Raw genomic sequence first — 17,085 nt, 5'->3', positions numbered from 1 at the left:
GATGCTATAAGAATTATCTGATGAAGATTAAGCATCGGATCTCTTCCAATCCAAAAACATTTTATTCCTTCGTCAACTCCAAAAGAAAAATTAAAGGGTTTCCTTCTGTAATGAAGTATAACGATCGGATTTCCAGTATTGATTCTGAGATTGCAAATATGTTTGCTGACTTTTTTAAATCTAATTACTCGACTATCCCTGACTCCCCTCCGGTGGATTATCAATACATGTTACCTTCGCTTAACTCAGTAGGTATCCCATATATTCATACAGATGAGGTACTAAGGCATCTGGAAAGTCTGAAAATTTCCTACTCCAGTGGACCTGATGAAATACCAACTGTTGTGCTCAGAATTTGCGCTCAATTTCTTTGTCAACCCCTTACCTGCTTATTTAATGCCTCTTTGAGGCAAGGGATATTCCCTAAGAAGTGGAAGGAGTCGTTTATAATACCACTTTATAAAAGTGGGAGTAGATCTTGTGTCACAAACTATAGAGGAATAGCCAAACTTTGTGCTATTCCAAAACTATTTGAATCAGTTGTCACAAATCAACTGGCTTTTGCAGTATCTTCGGCAGTGGACCTGTCTCAACATGGCTTTTGCAGGGGTAAGTCCATTGTGTCTAACTTGCTGGAGTTCACAACCCTCGTATCCAATAACTTAAGGACGAACTGCGAAGTTGATGTCATTTACACTGATTTCAGTAAGGCGTTTGACAAAGTTTCCCATTCCTTACTCCTACTAAAACTCGATCGATTGGGTTTTCCATCACGGCTTCTCTCTAAAAGAAAGCGGTGAAAGAAAGCGGTGAAAAATATGCGCCTATTCTAAAATCTTTTTAAATTAGTTATACGCACTAAATATTTGTGAAAAATATACATAAAAACTCTAAAATTCAACTACAATTAGCGGACATAAATGTTCTGCAGTTATTTGATGCAAAAACATTGTAAACTACTTTTATAATAAATTTTGTATATGTGTAAAGAAGAATGGAGAAAAAATGTGACAAATGCAAAAGTAATATACGAGGAAAAGCGTCAAAAATTCGGTGTGAAGGGGTGTGTGGTAAATATTACCACCTAACAACAAAATGCTCAGGCTTGGATCAATACAGCGTCACCAAACTTGAAGAATGTGAGATGCTTAGGTTTATGTGTACTGACTGTGTGCAGTATGTACATAACGTTGATGACATCCTTAAAGATATGCAAATGGTGGTAAAGCAGAATGGACAACAATTAGCAGAGTATAGAAGTGAGTTTGATAATTCACTAAAGAAAAATGAGCGAGAGATTAAACAAGTACTTAAAGCAGTGGAAGTTGCATTTAGTGAAAGAATCAAAGCAATGCAAAAAGCTCAAGAGTCTTGCGAAAGAAGTGTGAAAGAAGTAAACAAAATCCGTGAAATAGCAGAAGGGTTCAAGCGAAGCAGTGAGCAAGTATGCGAAGAGTTAAAAAGCAATAAAAATGACAATAAGAAAATGATTGAAACAATTAGTAATGAAAATAAAAAAATATGCACAGAAATAAAGAGAAACGGCAATGTTGAAGCCAAGGCATCGTATGCAGCTGTAACAAAAGCGTTGCCAGAGATTAGAAAAGTTGTTCCCTTAATAGTTAAACCAAATACAAAGCAAGGTGCTGAAAAAAACAAAAATGATCTAAACTTGAATGTCGATCCAAAGGAGCTACAAATTACAAATATAGTAGCAAGACAAAGCGGTGTAGTGATTGTAGAGAGTGCAAATGACCATGATCGTGAGAAAATAAAAAATGCTATTGAGAACAGCCTCGGAAATAACTACAATGTGAAGATTCCTATAAAAGTGAAACCAACCGTTATTGTAACTGGTATAAATTTCAAGTATGATAATGATGAGCTTACCCAGAGAATTAAACGTCAGAATAATTGTCTATCCGAAACAGATATAAAAATTGTCAAGCAGTATGAAGTTAAAAAAAATGAGAAAATTTACTATAATGCCGTAATTGAAGTGGAGGTTGAAGCTTTTATGAATATACTAGCCGGAGAAAGGCTCAATGTAGGCTGGGAGCGGTGCAGAGTATATGATGAAGTGCAAGTACTATGTTGTTTCAAATGCAAAGGCTTCAATCACAAAGCCAGTGACTGCAAAGAAAAAGAAGTATGCACAAAATGCTTGGGTGAGCATAAATATGTGGTATGCAATAAAGAAGCAATAAATAAATGCATCAACTGCATCAGGGCAAATAAAGAATTAAATTTGGGACTGGACGAAAATCACGATTCCATGGACAGAATGTGTCCTGTGTATCAACAAAAGCTCATAGCAAGGAAGGGGAAGATTGGCTATTAGCAACCAACGAGGGAATCTGTAACCACAAAGCACAAGTCAAAAACTAAAACAAACCTGCGTAACAAAGAGCTCAACTTGGACTGTATATATCTTAATATTAATAGTATTACAGCAAATAAGCTAGAGCTGGAACATCTTATAGAAATAAAAAAACCCAGCATTGTTTTATGCGCGGAAACATGTACAACAGATAAAATCATGGATTCTGAGCTATGCATTTCCACATATAAATTCATCCGCTGCGATTCTCACAGTAGACATACAGGTGGTGTTCTAATGTATGTACATGAAAATTTACAATATAGCATAGTGTGTAATAAAGCTATTGACAGGAATGTGTGGTGCATTGTCATAAAACTTAAAAAATATGCGTTAAAATGGCAAATTGGTGTACTCTATCACTCACCAAATAGCAGTGATGCTGACTTCATGACATACTTAAACAATGTCATCAATGAACACCTCAGGGAATCTGACAACATTATAATAGTTGGAGATTTTAACATTAATATGAATATATCATCAACATACTCAAACCAGCTTATAAGTTTATTTGCACAAATGGCTATGGTACAAAGAATAAATTTCAACACAAGAATAACTGAGCACTCCTCTACGAAAATAGACTTACTCTTCAGCAATAATGAGCAAGTTAAAACTGAACATGTAAGTGGATATAAAATTTCCGATCATGAAACAATTCATTTCAAAGTACCAACAGCTAAATATTGCAAAATGAGAAAAGTTGCTACTGTCACCAACTGGGAGTACTATAGCGCAGAAAATCTTTTAAATCTGCTGCGAACGTGCGACTTTAGCTCTGTGTCTCATGTAGGCATAGAACGTAGAACTGAGATCCTGAACAATATTTTAACTGAAGCTATGCAAGCATTGACGTATGAGAAGAGGATCCAAATACAACTGAGGAATAAGTGGTATGACCGTGAGCTAAAGGAACTGCACAAAAGAAAATTTGAATTCTATAATACTGCTAGAAATACTGGCAACTGGGTGGATTATAATGGCATAAAAAAAATATATAAAAAAAACTGTTATGTATAAAAAGAAGAAATATATGGAAGATAAAGTGCTCGATAGTGCAGGAGACATGAAGCGGATGTGGAAGTCTTTAAAACATCTTGCTGAGCTCACCGATGACAGAAAGGTCGTTAGCAAAATAGTAATTAACGGTGAATGCCTCGAGAAGGAATACGATATAGCCAATGCCCTAAATACATTTTTTGTACAGAGCATAGCTGAAATTAATGATAGCATTGAAATAATTCCAATTGCGGCAGAAACAAGTGTAAATAATGCAATTGAAACTTTTCAATTCACCGACGTAGAGTTAGATGATATAATGAACATTACTAAATCTTTTAGAAACAAATATGGTGGAAAAAAGCTTTTGTCGGAGGGGGTATTTAAAGATGCCATGATTTACATTGCTCACTTCTACAAAGATATAATAAATGAATCAATAAACAGTAGCATTGTTCCAAATTGCTGGAAAGTATCAACTATAGTACCTGCGGAAAAAGTCAAAAATACAGTAAGGCCAGAGGAACTGCGCCCAATTAATACGCTACCCGCAGATGAAAAAATTATGGAAACGGTGGTTAAAAATCAATTAGTGGCATATCTAGATAAATACCAAATTATTATACCTGAACAATCTGGGTTTAGGAAAAGCCATTCTTGCGAAACCGCACTGAATATGGTTATTGCGGAATGGAAAGAGGATATAACTGATAAGAAAGTTGTGATCTCAGTCTTTTTAGACTTAAAACGTGCTTTTGAAACTGTGGATAGAGAGGAACTGCTGAATGTTATGTTTAATAATAGGATAAGAGGAAAATCCTTGGAATGGTTCAGAAGCTATTTGAGTAATAGAAAAGAGAAGACGATAATTGGAAGTGCAGTTTCACCGGTTGCTGATGTACATATTGGGCTACCGCAAGGTTCAGTATTGGCACCGCTATTGTTTACAATATATATTAACGATATTAAAGAATGCTTGAAATATTGCAATATTCGACTATTTGCGGATGATGCATTGATAACCATTAGTGAAAGAAGTGCGGGCTTTGCGGTATCGAAAATGCAAGAAGACTTAGACTCCCTCTACAAATGGCTATGCCATAGAAAGTTGAAAGTGAACGTGGATAAAACCAAAAGTATGATATTTTGCAAAAATCAAAGCATTATGGGTGCCAATAACCTTAGCAATATTACTCTGAAGATAAGAAATGTTGAAATTCAGCAAGTAGACAAGATCAAATACCTAGGAGTCTGGATCGACAAAAACCTTAGATTTGGAGAACACATAAGTTATTTAGAAAACAAAATTGCAAAAAAAATTGGTTTTATGTACAGAACTTGTAAATATATTAGTCAACGACACAAATTATTAGTGTATCGATCAATTATTGAACCGTACTTTATCTATTGTCCAACAATCCTGCTATTAGCAAATGACACACAAATAAAAAAACTGCAGATACAACAAAACAAGGCAATGCGATTAATTTTAAAATGTTCGCTTAGAACACCAAAAACAACAATGCTAAATATGTTAAACTGGCTCATTGTAAAACAGTCGATATATTATTTCACATTGAAATTTATACATCATATGAAATTAGGAATAACACCGAATTATCTCAACGGGAGAATACATTTTAATCATGAAATACATAACTATGGAACTAGAAGCAGCGGAAATATAAGACTGCCTAGAGTAAGAACGGAGTTCGCGAAGAAGACTTTAGAATATATAGGTTATAAAATGTACAATGAATTACCAAATGCGATAAAAGACTGTGAAAATATTAATAAGTTTAAAGCAAAATTATTTTTATACTGTAAGTCATTAAGCATGTAATGTATACAATTTATTTATATATATATATATTTTTTTTTTTACCTTGAACTAGGTCTTAAAGACCGTAAATAAATAAATTATTATTATATATTATTGGGTCTCTTCGTACTTGGTAGGTAGAAAGCAAACCGTTGTGTTTAACAATTGTTTGTCTGAATTCATCAATGTATCTTCTGGAGTTCCACAGGGCAGTCACCTTGGTCCAGTGTTGTTTCTGCTCTTCATTAATGACCTCCCAAATGTTTTGAAGCGCTGCATACCGCTGATGTACGCTGACGACGTCAAACTGGTTATGCCCATTCGCTCACCTGAAGATAGGGCACTTCTTCAATTGGATCTGAATAATCTGGTTGAGTGGTGTGACGTGAACGTCATGTCACTAAATTTACCGAAGTGCAAGTTTATGTGTTTTACGAGGAAATCTTTTAAAACCTATCAGTACATGATAGGCGATTATATCATTAAACAAGTCACAAACTTTACTGATCTTGGCGTTATAATGGACCCTAAACTGGACTTCAAATTACATATCGAATCGTGTGTGAATAGGGCTAGAGGCACTTTGGCTTTCGTAAAAAGGTGGTCAAAGGAATTCAATGACCCCTATGTCACTAAAACTCTTTTTTTATCGTTAGTAAGACCTATATTGGAATATGCTTCCATTATCTGGAACCTTCGTTATCAGGTTCATAGCGACAAATTGGAATCGGCCCAGAAGCAGTTTTTGCTCTTTGCTTTAAATCATTTGCCCTGGGATCCATCAAGGAACATACCGCCCTATTGCAGCCGGTTAAAACTTTTACAGCTGCCTTCACTACAGAGCCGTAGGGAGATGCTTGGCGTTTTATTTATGGTAAAACTATTAAGGGGGATGATAAACAGTCCATTTCTGCTTGGCGAGGTGATGTTTAATGTCCCTTTTAGGCCCTCTCGGTATTTCCAACCGCTATATTTAAATACATGTAGATCGAATTTTCAAATGCATGAACCTCTTCGTTGTCTGTGTCAAGATTTCAATAATCACTGCAATAGTATTGATACTTGCGACACACTTTACAGTATAAAAAAATATATACTCACTGCCTTGAACTCATAACTGTTTCAAAATCACATGTTAAACTAAATCGGTTACCTGCTCCAGTTACTTTGGGCGGGTGGCTTGGAATCACGTCCTTTCCAACTTCCCACACATCGCAGCCCTACTCATTGTGTGTTAAATATACATCAGCTGCTCGAAATCCGTCCATTCCGACAGCACTAATAATCAATAGTTACTTTGGGCGGGTGGCTTGGATTCACGTCCTTTCCAACCTCCCACACATCACTGCCCTACTCATTGTGTGTTAATATACATCAGCTGCTGGAAATCACGTCCATTCCGACAGCACTAATAATCAATAGTTACTTTGGGCGGGTGGCTTGGAATCACGTCCTTTCCAACCTCCCACACATCACTGCCCTACTCATTGTGTGTTAATATACATCAGCTGCTCGAAATCACGTCCATTCCGACAGCACTGATAATCAATTCCGTTGCTCGGCATCACAGTCCATCCCGACAACTGATTCAATAATATATGTATATACATATTTTATAATATAATTTTGCTCACTATGTATACTTGTTAATTTTACACTGTAATCCGCATTTATGTTCATTCATTAATTCATATTTAGTCTGATTGATTGTAAAATTTGTAGACTAACAAATAAATAAATAAATAAATAAAATCGCCAACTTCAACTACAAATATCTCCGGACAAGAGATACAATGTTTCTTTTCCGCCTTCGGATTATTGTTCTCGAGATTAATACGCGTCTCGATATTTTTGGACGCGTATTAGCAGTGCCATGCTGTCGCAAAGAATTACAATTTTTGTTTTCGGATTCTTAAATCGGAGGTCGAAACGTGTCTTTTGATATCAACTTTGAACATCTTTGTTAAAAATTAGGCGGTGAACCGTCTTCTAAAACGTAACATTTTTTCAAAATAACTGCAAAATTGCATGAGACAACTGCTAGTAAGCAGTTGTAAGATTTTGACGTCTTTGACAACTACACCAACACAAGGTTGTAAACGGCAATGCCACAAAAAGTTGTAAGACTAGACAACTCAACCGAAATTTTTTTGACAGGTTGAGTTGTAATCTGTAATACCAAATTGCGAAATTTCAACTCAACCAGAGTTGAGTTGTAAACGGTAATAGGGGCATATGTGACAATATTTTAGTGAAAGTTCAAATAAGTTAATAAAATGTCGCACTAAAAATGTTATCATTAAATGAATCAAATGAAAGAAAATAAAATACAAAATACATTATGAAATGTTCTTTTCACACCATCTAAATGACCTCTTCATCATAATCAAATGTCAACCGTGTATAAAATCTTAAAAAGAAAAGATAAATACGATAACGTAACCGCTTCCCAAGGCAGTCGGTTCTATGTACCGGAGCGACTCGGGATTTTTCCCGACCAAGGACTGTCATTTCAGTGTAACCCCATTTAATTTGTTTCGTCCCTCCCACAAATTGTCATCCTCCCAGCAGCTCCTTGCAGCAGGACTGCTCCATATTCTCTTGCTCCGGGAAGGTATCGAATCCAATCCGGGTCCGTCTCCTGACCTCGGTCCTGAGAAATGGTTTTGCTGCATCTGCCGGAAAAGAATCTTTTTAGGACGGTCATACTCTGTTCAGTGTGTCTCGTGTAAGGGATGGTTGCATCGGACAGGTTGTTCTGGGCTTGATCCCAAAACCCGACGTCCACGTAACTTTTATAAATCTTTTGTGGCTCCTTGCTGTTCACGCCCAACAACAACAACGATAACGTAACCATACAATATACTTTTTTCCAATTATCAATGTATAATTCATTGCATGATTAAAGGATATTAGTGGCGACTTAAACAGAGTCTACCGAAACTACTCTCTGCCTGTGCACGAGTAGTGTTTCGGTAGCAGCAAGCGCAGCTAAAAAATTTAGTTAGCTGCAAACTATAAACATTCTACGGATGGTTACAAAACATGAAATTGTTACGGCTGCAGACCTGTCAAAATTCTGCAATCAGAAATATGACGGGATGTCTCCTTATGATCTCTGAACATCATCTACATTGTGAGGCCAAAAAGCTCAACATTAAAGATCACAACGAAATGCTGAACAAGCAGTTTCTGTTCAATTGTCACAAACAGGGACACCCTAGCAAACAACTACTTGATCTGGCCTCCGCCTCCAAGAGATCCGACACCTACCAACACAGATGTTTGATCCATAAGGATTCCCTAGGCAAAATCCAAACAGAATCGGTAAACGCCGTTGCCAGGACGCGCCCGGTGAACCCTGTTATCAATATACATAATCCTACTTGTTGTTGTTGTTGTTGTAGTGATGACACTCCCCGAAGGCCTTGGGGCGTGTTATCGATGTTGATTTTTTATTTTTATTTATTTATTTCCGACCTTCTTGGCCATCCCGCCCTCCCACCCCCTGCATCCATGAGAAGTTCGGGGTCGCCAGAGCCTAGGCTGTTAATGAAACAGGATTCGCCGCGGATAGTCGAGGTTGACAATTGGGTTTGGAGAAGCTATATATTGCGCTGGCAACCTGAAAGGGTTGCGCTACACAACCCCTTGAATCTGGTATTTTAGTCGCCTCTTACGACAGGCATACCTACCGCGGGTATATTCTGACCCCCCAACCCGCTGGGGACCTAATATCCTACCCTTGCAGAAGAACTATACCAAAGGAGACATTAATCAACCTGGCCCAATTTTGTCCTGGACACTATAATAGGTTAAACTCTCTTATTTGTTCAGTATCAATACCGACATACATACGTAATGTTTGTCCTGCATGCGGTGTGTCCCACATAACACCAAACAATTGTAATATGGAACCTACGCCTCTAACATCAATCTCCCTATGGTCCGCCCCTGTTGAAACTGCCAGTTTCCTTGGACTTCCGTTAGAAGACTTTGATGACCCTTTGATGATGAGTTGGATGTAGTGTTCTGTACCAAAAGAAAGATATCGACACAAAACATAGCTTCGATAACGTGTTTTATATGTCTGCAGACCAGGGGTGATGCGTATAGTGTTGTTGTTGTAGCGATAAGGACGCTCCCCGAAAGTTTTGGGGAGTATTATCGATGTTGATGGTCCTTTGCCGGATAAAGATCCGTTACGCTCTGGTAACAAGCACCATTAAGGTACTAGCCCGACCATCTCAGGAACGATTTACCACATGAAACCATCTAGGCCATACCGCTCTCCCACCTCCACGAGGAGTGTGGGTTGCTAAAGAAACAAGAGTCTCCACGGTAGGTGAGGTTAGCAATTTGATTGGAGAAGCTATAAATTGAGCTGTCAACTCCCTAACGGGTAACGCTACACAACCCCTTGAATCAATTTGGTATTTTAGTCACCGCGGGCACATTATAAGCCACAACGCGCTGAGGGGGTGGGGGGAAAAGCCGGCATCTTCGGTTTCAGAGCCTAAGTATTAATTTTCTGAGAAACCACAAAAACGATGTACGATAAAACTAGCACCCCTCTGCGTACGAACAAAGGTTACAATATTTTGCTGTCATGCACTTTTCTCCAGGGGATTAAAAAAAAGAAAACATTTTTTTCCTGGAATCGCCCTTGGCAGTGATTTGGCAAACACTCTTCAGTGTATTTCTGCCATGAAAAGTTTCTCAGTGAAAACACGTCTGCCTTGCAGATGCCGTTCAGAATCGGCGTAGAACATGTATGTCCCCTCACGCCATTTTTGTAGGAAAAATTAAAAAGTAGCACGGACGCAAATTGGAAGAGGAGCCTAAAATCTCTTCGGAGGATATTGCGCCTTGTATTTAAGACCTTCTTTCCTCAATCTTAAGGTGGAAATGAGAGAAAGCATCACAAATATTGAGAGCATGCTTTCTTTGCGGAGATTATTATATTTTGCTCGAAATCCCCACAAAATTTACCATTTGCCATTTAACCCTTACCATTACTGGGATCTGTGCACGTCTTAAAAAATTACATATTTAGGTATATATATATAAATATGTATATTAGGCAATATTTTCACAGTAAACCGTTGTGTTCCCTTATTAATCATGCGCTCATTGCTGATCTGAGGTAAGTTCCAAAAGCTATATTTTTTTCCTAAAAACTTACATTTTTCATGTATGGCGCTTCCAGCATTGCTTCTACGTCAAAATCGTCGGCCATGTTTTTGATCGCTCTTTTTAACTCGTCAAGTTGATTATTTTCTTCCTCCTAATTCGTAAGAAACGGTGATTATGTCTTTAGCTTGTTAATATTTATTTTAGGTTCACGCATATATATACTTTTATAACCTTTTAAAAGTTGAAAAATTGCAAAATCTCAATTACAAAACCGAATAGCGTAAAAGAAAATTATATTTTGCTCAGCAAATGAAGAATTTGAACGAAGAACACACGAGCGAAATCGATACGATACTCGATAGCTCGTATGATGTGTTCAACAATTTTGGTAATAAAATGTGTTACCGCATAGCATGCTGTCCATACCGTACTATATTCAGTTAGGTAAAAGTCTAGTTGAGGGGTCGACTGCTAATACGCGAGAAGTGTCAAACGACGCGTCTTGACATCAGTATTAATCTGAAGGCGGAAAATAAAACTTTTAACTCGTTCAAAAAATATTAACGAAAACCCGAAAAATGACCCGCGGGTCCCTCCGAAACGGGGGGTGGAATCCATAGTATTTTTTTCGCAGAACACCTTTCTGCATTGGCGGGCTTCGACCGCGCTTATAAAAAATTACCCTCGGTGGGTCCAACTTGGAGACTATATCCGCGCAAAACACTTATGTTCACATTTTTTTTGTGGGTACTTCAACATTACAACAACCAAATGAAATTCGCCAGCTTCAAATGCAAATATCTCCGGATTGTTGTCGAGGTCAAGACGCGTCGTTTGACACCTCTCTCGATATTTTTTGTAGCGTATTAGCAGTCGACCGCTCAAGTAGACTTTTACCTTCAGTTGAAAATGTGGACACATCTATTGTAATAGGCGCGACACATAACACTTTTCTTGCAGCATCATGCGCTTGCAGATGGGTTGACTGCATATATTTAAATGGGGAGGGACAAACAGCTGATCACCAGCGCCATCTGACATGCGAAAGTAGCCAACTTCCAACTTTTGTTTCAAGAAAATCATAAGACGAATTTGTCATTGTTTTTTGGCTAGCAGTGCTTTCAGACTTTATCAGTGTATCAGTGTAATTATTTTTTCCACTTGTTGGTACTTTTCTAACATTTTTCTCAACTAAATATTGCATTTGTTTATTTCTTGTATAGTTAGAATGTTTACAACATGCTTCGCGAAATTTTTTATGTGAATTGACAATTATTTACCGTCGTGGTGATCAATTTTTATACTCAGAGTGCTTCGTACACAGGGTATATTAATTTTGGTTGGGTAACGGTTGGCTGTACAGGTATAAAAGAATCGAGATAGATATAGACTTCTATATATGAAAATCATCAGTATCGAAAAAAATTTGACTGGGCCATGTCCGTACGTCCGTCCGTCTGTCAGTTACACGATAACTTGAGTAAATATTGAGATATCTTCACCAAATTTGGTACACGAGCGTATCGGGACCCAGAATAGATTGGTATTGAAAATGAGCGAAATCGAATGATAACCACTTTTTATATATATAAGATTTTCGAAAACACAAAAAACCTGATTATTTAGTAAATAATACACGTAGAATGTTGAAATTTGACGTGTGGACTGATCAACTCTTGGACTCTTGATCAAAAATTAACAAACATTTTTTTAAATGGGCGTAGCACCGTCCACTTGTGATAAAGTCAATTTTACAAATATAATTAATCATAAATCAAAAATCGGTAAACCTATCGTTAATCGGTTAAGGACCATGCCCACTTTTATATAAAAGATTTTTAAAAGGGTCGCGGATATCTTTGCAAATAAGAGCTTTATATCAATGGTATTTCATTTCCCAAGTGGATTTATAAGAATAAATAGGAAAAACTTCAAATTTAAAAAAATGGGCGTGGCACCGCCCCTTTTATGACTAAGCAATTTTCTATGTTTTGGGAGTCATAACTCGAAGAAAAATTAACGGATCGTAATAAAATTTGGTACACAAAGTTTCCCTATATCAGGAAATATTTCTAGTAAAAATGGGATCGGTGAAAGACCACGGCAACTTAGATATAAAGCAAGTTTAAAAGGGTCGTAGACTAGAATAATAATCTATAACATAGCAAAAAATAGTTTTGAACCAATGATATTTCACTTATCAAGTTTTATTGTAAGAGGAAATGGGGAGAAATTTTTTTTTAAACGGGCGGTGCCACGTCCCTACAAGACAGGTACCCGTTACCTAATCGATTACTTAATCGTTACCAATAACTTGGTCACCAATTATCGTCTTAAAGACTTTTACATTGCTGTCGTGAAAAAGGTAAAGCATGCGCTCTCTCAAAATAGTGTACGTGTGACTCGCTTTCTCGCTCTTACCTATTGTGTTTTCGACATTCCTTCTCGTGTTATGTAGAAAAGTAATTTATCTGAAATGAAATGTTCAATTGAAGCTCACGCTTAGTATATAATGTCCGGTTACACCCGTACATAAACATCTTTATTTGTTTTATTGAAAAATAGTTTCACATCGCTTTAATACATTTTGTTAGTAAATGCATCTAAAGGTGCATTCACATTATACGACGCGACATGTAGCGACAAAATATTCTTTGAATGTATTCTTACGGAGTCATGCATATTTAGCGACAGTCGTACGACACGACACGACCAAGTTCCAATTGGCAAAAATGCCGCGAATATTTTCTCGGAAAGTGTCGCTACATGTCGCGTCGTATAATGTGCATGAACCTTAATGCTGTGTATTATCTTTCCGATCACCGAGTACGGGATATACATCCCAATTATTCCTGACCGTTTCTTGAGGAACGGAATATATATATAACCGTGAGCACAAATGGAACCGTGGGTGTTTTAATGAACAATCTGAAATAATTTCGCACACCACTATACGTATTACTATTTTGTTACCGAAACCCAAAGGTGCAATTGATTGATTTGCAATACTAAATACTATTAAAATCAATCATGCTTTAACTAAAACACTACATTGTTGCTAAACTTTTCTTGTAAATAGCTCTATGTAGCACACGTACATATAAATGTATATTCGAGTACGCTTACATATACGTAGTGGAACTGTTTATTTACGCAGGCCTCATTGTGTTTGTTTACATCTACGAACTTGAAAAGGTGTTTTTTCGTGTTAACTAATTTTGTGAAAATTTAGCTTAATACTATGCATTATTATTGAGTACATTATTAGAAAAAGTTAAAAATTTAGTTAAAAGTATTGGAATTAAGCAAAGATCTGGGAGTGAAGCAAAAAATAGTTGAGTCACCACCTTCAACATTTACATAGAGGCAGGTGAGTGACGCAAAAGAAGTTGCCGAAATTTTCATGGTTTCAGCTACATATATTACTATAATACATATCATCGCACGGGTGGGACCCACTGGGTCTTACTTAATATTGATCATTTAATCCTACTGAAATTTCGCGAGGTATGTATATCTGTGCATGCAAATTTTAAACAAGGTATGATGTCAGAAAGTATGATATCGGTTAGTTGTGTATAGTAACTGAATTTACTGGGCTAATAAAAAGATTAATATATTATACAAACGTACAAACACATATGCACACATTTACATGCATAAGCAAAAAATATGAATAAAAACTGGTTGTGGAATCCTAGGGGATCCGCTTTTATACAGACCCTGAAAAGAGCATCATTATGATTTGATATGACTACGTTCAACCTTCTAGGTTATCCTACCCCCCCTTTATATTAGGAGCTTGTGGTCGACAGAGCGTTGCTTGATAAATAAACAGGATTCGCCACGGCTAGATGAAGTTGACAAATGGGTTGGAAAAGCTTTAACTTGGTCTGGCAACCATTGAAAGTGTTGTGGTCTACAGCATTTGACCTTCTAAATTTTCCTATCAATTACATTTTTGCGTCAATATGCCCCATTTCCTCTTACTCTGCTTGTTAGCCTCGTAATCCTACCTTTACTCAAACTTTCCCTTTTTCTTATTCCTATAAGGTGGGAGATAAAGACTATTCCAAGTTGAGATCTTGCAATGCAAAAATTAAACATTGGTTCTGAACACACTCAATCCGATTTATATGTATATAAATAAATAAAGAATAAATATGATTTTACTAACTCGGAGACTAAACACTAATACTCAAGAATAGGACGTACCAACGAGGTATAAAGATGAGATAAGGGTTATTATGATTAATAAATTTTTCTTCAGCGCATTCAATAAAGTCCACATTTTTTAGACAGCTATAAACTGATGGAGGACTACAAATTTCTATTCAAAATTGTACTTGTTGGGAATGCAGGTGTCGGCAAAACATGTCTGGTACGCCGTTTCACACAGGGATTATTTCCTCCCGGCCAAGGAGCAACCATAGGAGTAGATTTTATGATCAAAACAGTGGAAGTTGAAGGTGAAAAGATCAAGGTATTATGTCCAAGTATATATAACATAAGTATTATTGATTTACATATTTTCTTCTTTTTGACTCAGCTTCAAATATGGGACACAGCAGGTCAAGAGCGATTTCGTTCGATTACACAAAGTTATTACCGATCTGCACATGCGCTTATACTTGTCTATGATATAAGTTGTCAGCCAACATTCGATTGTTTACCAGACTGGTTACGTGAGATACAGGAGTATGCGAATTCTAAAGTTTTAAAAATTCTTGTTGGCAATAAAACCGATCGTGATGATCGTGAAATACCAACACAAATTGGTGAAGAATTTGCAAAACAGCATGATATGTATTTTTTAGAAACTTCAGCTAAAGAAGCAGAGAATGTTGAACGTTTATTTTATGAAATAGCAGCTGAACTTATTGATCAGGCGCGAAGTAAGGATGGCACAAACTTGAGTAAAACTACAGTGGACTCAATTGGTCTTGGCAATTTTGGCGCCAAGGGAACACAAAATAGCTGTTGTAGTAGCTTTAGTAGTACTTCTTGTCAACAAACAACAAGCGAAAATAGTGTTAGTAGGAATAATACTTAGATGCGAGTGGCTTTGGCGATTATATAAAATGGAGCAGTAATTATATATTTAACACATTTTACGAGATTAAGATTTAAATCATATAAACACGTATAAAAATATATGTTTGTATGAATATACGCAGGTATATACATATACATATGTAAGTGCACACAGAATATTGATGTGGCTAGTTCGGTAAATTCGGAAATCCGATAATAGGTTGCTTAGTTTATTGCTAGAAGCACATTTATTTATAGAAGAGGTGAGATGATGATTTCATCCATACGCAACTATTTTGATTTAGCTAGTCTCATTTTCAACCAATTGTTTGATATTTCGAAAAACGTCTAGTTAAATAATAGCAAGTTGAAGTTTTTGTCCGTATCATCTTAATGTTTTTTTCACCCCCTTAACTCCCACTACTTTACTGAAGCTGTCATTCAAATATGTATTTACATATGTATGTATCGAAGTATGTAGGTACAAACGCACAAAGATGAATATTATTTTAAAATAAATGCATCTCATTTTTACAGATTTTAATTACGTATTAAGATAATCAACACTATTTTATACCTAATTTGAATTGTATATTTAAATTTACACTGAAAGTGTAATACAAGTGTCCGTCCTTCAGACATCAGTTCAGCACATTCAAATCTGTTCTTAAGTGAATGATACAACATATTCACGTCGACGGTTAAGGTATCCTTAAATTGGCTGTTAGTTCGAAACCGATATATCTGAAGCAGCAGTTTAAAACGTCATATTTCAGAGTTTGGTTAACAAATACAACATTTTTGAATATAGCTGCAAAACATTTGGGTTTAGTAATTAATTTCGTTATTTGAATTAAAATACGTCTAGATTACAAAAAAAAATTTCTCGACCTGCTTAAGAATTAATAAAATCAATAATATATGCATACGCTATTCTTAAGCAGCTGTCTAAAAAATATGAGTACACGACATATACATAATTAAGTTTTTAAAATCTTTCGTTTGGGTAAATTAGCTGTAATATATTATTTAAAACCCTATGTTAGTAGATAGGGTGGGGTGTCTGGTGACCTTAAAATTAAAGTAATAATGTTTCAAACTGTCCAGAAATCGTTTGAAAGACCCTATTTGTGTTACAAACATGGTGATATTCACACCATAGTAACATAAAATCGGGTACAACCCTTTAGAGTGCGAATTCGACATGACCAAAACTAAAATTTTTGCTAGCCGAAAGATTTGGAAACAACATTTTGCTTTCACTTAAATGTGTTCATAGTTTAATAATATATATTGCCACTTTATAATAGTTTTAGTAAAACAGTATCTATTTGTAATTAAATTTTATTTTATTTTATTTATTTTTTTATTTTATTATATATTTATTTTGAGCACTTACGTACTAAAACATTTTAAATTAGAGGTCTTATGTATGTTTTATCAACAAACTCGTATGTAAATTTACATTTAAAAAAAAAATATATATAAAATAATCTGCAATTATTATATAATAGATTACAAAAAAATCTCGTACTAAGGAGTGTTCCGAAAAGAACGTGGGTCGATTTATTAACCGATATCGCACCATCGATTTTTCGATAGGATTTGGGCTCAGGAAAAAAAGTTCCACTACGCATACCCAAAAATATAATTTTCGAGCCTGCAAAAAAAAAAATAAAAAATGGCGCAAGATTCAAGGTTCGATTCGGCC

General features: G+C 36.1%; 2 protein-coding genes across 9 annotated transcripts in view; one reads left to right on the top strand and one right to left on the bottom strand.

Moving 5' to 3' along the window:
- The window catches only part of Caper (RNA-binding protein 39-like protein Caper), a 103,031-nt gene that overhangs the window by 21,876 nt on the left and 64,070 nt on the right, over positions 1-17,085 (bottom strand). For 2 of the 4 annotated variants that reach the window (XM_067764296.1, XM_067764299.1), the window contains exon 1: positions 10,390-10,672. In XM_067764296.1, coding sequence (XP_067620397.1) covers positions 10,390-10,443 — 54 coding nt within the window. In that variant the 5' untranslated portion in view covers positions 10,444-10,672. Of the gene's footprint in view, positions 1-10,389; positions 10,707-17,085 lie in introns of those variants that run through there. The other 2 variants (XM_067764297.1, XM_067764298.1) reach the window with 2 other exon arrangements.
- On the top strand, positions 13,256-15,575 carry Rab30 (RAS oncogene family member Rab30). Of its 5 annotated transcripts, none has more exons than XM_067764292.1 (4): positions 13,256-13,710; positions 14,394-14,562; positions 14,639-14,823; positions 14,890-15,575. In XM_067764292.1, the coding sequence occupies exons 3-4, from the start codon at positions 14,653-14,655 to the stop codon at positions 15,391-15,393; spliced, it is 675 nt and encodes a 224-aa protein (XP_067620393.1). In that variant the 5' UTR covers positions 13,256-13,710; positions 14,394-14,562; positions 14,639-14,652; the 3' UTR covers positions 15,394-15,575. The 5 variants fall into 5 exon arrangements, with proteins under 5 accessions (XP_067620393.1, XP_067620394.1, XP_067620396.1 ...); XM_067764293.1 differs by having other exon boundaries at positions 14,394-14,581; XM_067764295.1 differs by lacking the exon at positions 14,394-14,562 and having other exon boundaries at positions 14,643-14,823.

This window comes from Eurosta solidaginis, chromosome 2 (assembly GCF_040869045.1).
Source record: "Eurosta solidaginis isolate ZX-2024a chromosome 2, ASM4086904v1, whole genome shotgun sequence".
NCBI lineage: Eukaryota > Metazoa > Arthropoda > Insecta > Diptera > Tephritidae > Eurosta > Eurosta solidaginis.
Note: the sequence above shows the minus strand (reverse complement) of the source record. Positions and strands in the feature narration are given on the sequence as shown.